Source organism: Triticum aestivum, chromosome 5B (genome assembly GCF_018294505.1).
Source record: "Triticum aestivum cultivar Chinese Spring chromosome 5B, IWGSC CS RefSeq v2.1, whole genome shotgun sequence".
In the NCBI taxonomy this organism is placed as follows: domain Eukaryota; kingdom Viridiplantae; phylum Streptophyta; class Magnoliopsida; order Poales; family Poaceae; genus Triticum; species Triticum aestivum.
In genome coordinates this window covers 698,987,084-698,992,094 of record NC_057807.1, presented here as the reverse complement: position 1 = coordinate 698,992,094, position 5,011 = coordinate 698,987,084, and the positions used below count along the sequence as shown (strand labels likewise).

The following is a 5,011-nucleotide window of genomic DNA, read 5'->3' as shown; positions in this document are numbered from 1 at the left end:
TGTGACCTTGACTATTGGTCACTGAAAGGTCATTGTTTTTCATTTGCGATCTTTTTGTGACCAAGAACAGAAGGTCAAAAGCTGGCAGTCGTAAACTGAAATTAACGACCTTCTCTGTGAGAAGGTTGTAGACGTTTACGACCAAAACAGAAGGTCGTTGAACCCATGACCTTTTGTTTTGGTCACTAGCTGTCTGCCCAGGCCACGTCGGATCCGACGTGGCAATCTGACGTGGCAAAATTACGACGAATTGAAAAGGTCGTTGATAAGATTCAGCCCGGTCCAATTCGACGCTTTACATGGCCGAGCCCAACAATTCAGCCCATTTAATTTATTTTTTCCCTGTGTTTTGATTAGCTAAATAGGCCTGGCCCAACAATTAGGATTTTTTTTCTAAGATGCCGTCATTTCCAATCCTTTTTTTTGGGCCTCAACCCTTTTAGAATCTGAAATTTATATTGCTCTTTAGAAACAAGTCCAACATAGTTTGGGCCATGGCCTTTTTAGAGCCCAAGTATTCAGTGCAATATAAATTCTGGACAGGGCCTTTTTACAATCCAATAGTGGGCCAGGCCCTCTTTTATTTACAGCCAATATTCTCAAATCAGTATAGTAACAGTCTTCTTTCCCACAGCAATAACAGAAGTATAGAAAACTTTCTCACACAACTTTATCTCGCATAACATTAGACAGACCAACACATATCAATAACCTATCTCCTAGGTTCACGAGTACATAACTTTTATCTCACACAACATTATACAGAACTGTATCTTGCAAGTTCAAAGCACATAAACTTTATCTAACAGGTTCCCCGCAACAAAAGAAGATCACCATCATCTCCCAATCAATAAATGATGTAAATAACCTGCACATTCAAAAAGAAAAGGCAATATGTCAAAGAGAGACAAACAAAAAATAGAAACTTGCATCAAGTAGACCTGATGATGTACAGATAGTAATTAAACTAGCATCTACTTTGCCCGAGAGATAGCATGAAACAGTTTTGATGCCATTCATGCATTATTTCTGAGACTAGCAGCAAAAAATACATAGGATGCCAAACAACCGGCAGCAACTAAGATCGGTTAGTTGTTGGCTACCACCGATGGCGAGAACTAAACGAGCAGCTTAGATTCATTGGGCTGGATTCGATTGGACTGATGCTGAGAAAGTGACAACAAGAAGGTAATGAGCACATACAACTAGCTCTAGTATACCGCCATGCATGAGCACTTGTTAACATTTATATTCATCACAACAACCTATAACCACCTATGCTTACAAATCAGAAAGCACACATATATACTGAACAAAAGCAACAGCCATGAATAGGTGACTTAACAGTTCATGTTTGTTAACCAAACAAGAGTGGACATCTCATAGTGAGTCTAATACAGCTACACTAAGCAGAGAACCACATCAAGACATGAAGAGTAAGCCATCACGGTATAGGGGATTGGAGTGATCAGAGTGAAGAAGGTAGCCCCAAGAGTTCACTGGAGTTCACCAGAGATTTGTGGTGCAGAGGCAGGAGCCAAGGAGGTAGTTAGACTATTGAAGTCAAGGGCCAGCCTAGCCTCCTACCACGCATGAGGCCACAACCAGCCCAGCACCACCACCACCACCGTCGGAGCCCTCACCAACGCCCAAGCTTCATCGAGCTCCCTGCAAATTGCATTTAGCATGAAAGCATCAATAGTTTTGCAAAGTGAATATATTAGGGGAAGCTAAATTGGCATATACACAGGCATGGAAGGGTTTAAATAACCAAGTCATGTTTAAAAGAGTTAATTGAATGATTACAATTAGCATCTAACCTGGAAAACATATAGCTAGTATCTATCTATCAACACATGTCATCACATAGAAGCCAAATACTATTAACTTCATGATTCAGAAGCAGGAGCAGTGGCTACAGACCACAAAGGGCTAGTTCTCTTCTCTGAAGGAAAACAGATGACAGATAGTGCATAGCCATGATACATCAGACCTCATGAAGACAGTATGCCCACATGTAGGCCTGGACGTACCGAGCGGGCTTTTCGGCCCGCTCGTGGACCGCGCTGGACCGGACCGATTGGTCCTGGCCCGCTGGAAAATATGGCCGGTCCGAGCCATGAATTTCGGCCCGAAAATCGACCGGTCCGGTCCGGTCTTAGCTCGGTTAACTCGGTTGGACCGTTTGGACCGAAACAAACATGGTTATTTCTCAATGCGGCAGCTTTCCGGCGACGTGAACCAGCGATGGGGTCTGAATCCGGCGTGGTCAACACGAGGCAGTTCACATTCGAGCAGCTAGACGTAGCGATGAGGCAGTTCGACGATGGCGGCGAGAAGTCCGTCGACATGGCGTACGATAATGGCGGCCGTCCCTTTCCTTTCATTCAGCGTAATATTAGCGTACAAGGATGGAGTTTCTCTGCCGTTTTCCCTTTCCATTCATTCAACGTAGGAGAAGCAGAAAGAACGTGAAAGACGGGATCGATCTGATACGGCCGTTTCCCTTTCCTTTCACTAATTCGTTAATTAATAGTCCGGCTTCTGCGTCCACTACGCCCACGACTAGGACTCAGCTCTACGTTAGGTATGATCCACTAATCACGGAGGACTAGCACACCCAAATTTGTGCGCTCATGCACGTGCTACCTTATTTGCATGCGGCTGAGAAAATGCTCCCGTGCCTTCCGGCGTCCATGGTCGCCGCGCAGAAGCTCACGACCACCACATCCACATCCTGACGCCCCTGCCATGGTCACCACATCCGTCTCTTGCCGTCGTTGCCGACGCCATGGTCACCACATCCGTCTCTTGCCGTCGTTGCCGACGCCATGGTCACCGCGAGCTCTCCATGGCCGGTCCTCTCGGTCCGGCTCGGGCTTCGTCGCCGCCGGTCCGGTCCCTGCATAGAGGACCGCGAAGCTGGTCGGTCCGGTCCGGCTCGGTCCGCCGGCGGCCGGTCCAACTGGCGGCTCGGTCAAGGCCCGGACCGGCCCGGACCGTGTCCACCCTGACCCACATGACTAGATGCTTTAGAAGCAAGAAGGTTGCATGCTTCTTTATTAAGAAAGCCAAACATCAAACTACAATTCTTAGTCTGGTACAAGATGAGGACCAGGGTTAGAAATCGAAGCTGGCTAGGCATCAAATTCTCAGAAAGCTGATTTGGGGTAAATGAGATAAGGTGGAAACAATTCTCAGAAAAGCATATGCACTAGTCATTCCAGACATCTCAGTCAGGTCACACTTGTAGTTGGGAAGAAAAGAGTATGCAAATGTCTCCAAGTTAATTAAGCAGTAACGGTTTCCAAGTGAATTAGTCCTTCTGAATATAAATACATCAGGAATCTGAGCCAAACAAATTGTGCTACATCTCTAACTCTTGCACAGTGCCAAAGAGTATGAACTCTAACAGAGTCCAACAGTTATCCTCTCACTCAGAATAAAAATGTCGTCGCAGTTACCATCCTAACTTCCTACGAATCGAGTCATATTGGTGGATTTCCCGGCAGACTACTACAAACTCCAACAAGGTTGCAACCTCACACAGTATCAGTGCAGGTGCAGCACCAATCAAGAAGCAGCTAAAAACATGGCTAATCAGAACTCCATGTATGAGAAGACCACATAATATGTTCATCTAACATACAAAGGCACCCAATAGCAGCACAACACAAATCAAGAAGCTGATTCCAGTAGCAAGTAGTCTAGCAGCGCATCCAAATCTGGCTAACAACGTCAAAGCAGGGGAGGAAGCGGCAGCTCATACCTTCATCTTGGACTTCTTGGCCTGCAGCTTCTTGGCCTTCTCCTCCTTGGCCTTCTTCTCCCCTGTAGACACACACACACACACACACACACACACACACACACACACACACAATCAATTCAAACCCAAGCAAATCAAATCACGCATCTGAACCGCTACTGATCCATGGAGAAAGAAACCGACATGGAGGTGAGAAAGAGCACGAGCTGGCGGTCGAACACGGTGATCGGGAGCGCCGCGTCCTCGGGCACCTCCTTGGACAGGTACAGCGGGTACCTCCCAGCCGCCTCACTCCCCTCCTTGGGCAGCAGCATGCCGTCCTCCTGCGCGCCGGCCTCCTCCACCGCCGCTGCCAAGAACCTCCCGATGGCCCGGCTCCTCCCACTCCTCCCATCGTCAGCAATTTCCAAAACCTGTACAACAGTACAAGAACTGTAGCAACCAGTGATGTACAATGCTACATGAAAATGACTCTCAAAGAACAGAACAGATCGCTTCATTGATAAAGGATAATTTCATTGGCAGGAGTATACTAAAAGTGGAGTAAGATCCTTTCCTTTCGGGAAATCTCTATGCTTAATCTGTTTCAAAGATTTTGCTCAACATATAGATCTAATAATATTATGCCTTTCAAGTGTTACTCCAGCAGTTGGTACATCAGTGTTCTACACTACTTAGGAATCATGATTTTTTTTTGTGTGTTCAAAAGTTGAGAGAACTAGCTGTCCTGCCAATCACACATGCATGCATCAAAAGGAAACCCAAGGTTCAGTTAAGCATCAATGTCTGGAAGCAGAAGGAAATGCAAGTGAAGGTAAGAGCAGTGTACAGCAGGAGCAAGACGAAACCTCCATCTCCTAGAGCCGCTTGTTGGAGCCCATGATTTTCAGGCGTTGAGGCCGTCGTGGGTGCATCTAGGGTTCTCGAACTCCTCGATGGGTTTTATCTCGTGCAGCAGAAAGAACTTGGCGAACAGAGCAAAACGGAGAGGGAGATGGTGTCCTGCAGCAGAGAAAGAGAAGCACGAGCGTCACGAACAGAGCAACAGGAGCCCCAAAACAAATCGGGTTGAACCAAACACACACACACACACACACACACACACACACACAGAGAGGGGGGGGGAGGGAGGAGAGACCATGTTGACTAGATCCATGGGGTCGGAGCATCCAAGCCGCAGTGAACTCTCTCATCGCGTGGAAGAACCCGCACGGCCGCGTCGTGGCCCGAGAGAAAGGAACA

General features: G+C 47.1%; 1 protein-coding gene across 3 annotated transcripts; it reads right to left on the bottom strand.

Annotated features, from left to right (window-relative positions):
* Window positions 1-538: 538 nt before the first annotated feature.
* Window positions 539-4,773, bottom strand: LOC123117793 (uncharacterized). Of its 3 annotated transcripts, XR_006457517.1 has the most exons (5): window positions 4,599-4,773; window positions 3,953-4,182; window positions 3,770-3,831; window positions 1,511-1,668; window positions 539-868 (listed from the first exon to the last, which is right to left on the bottom strand). XR_006457517.1 is itself a non-coding variant. In XM_044538470.1 (3 exons), exons 1-3 carry the CDS (start codon window positions 4,267-4,269, stop codon window positions 1,640-1,642), a joined length of 408 nt encoding a protein of 135 aa, XP_044394405.1. In that variant the 5' UTR covers window positions 4,270-4,767; the 3' UTR covers window positions 876-1,639. The 3 variants fall into 3 exon arrangements, 1 of the variants encoding a protein (XP_044394405.1); XR_006457516.1 differs by having other exon boundaries at window positions 3,953-4,767; XM_044538470.1 differs by lacking the exon at window positions 539-868 and having other exon boundaries at window positions 876-1,668; window positions 3,953-4,767.
* Between the last annotated feature and the right edge of the window lie 238 nt (window positions 4,774-5,011).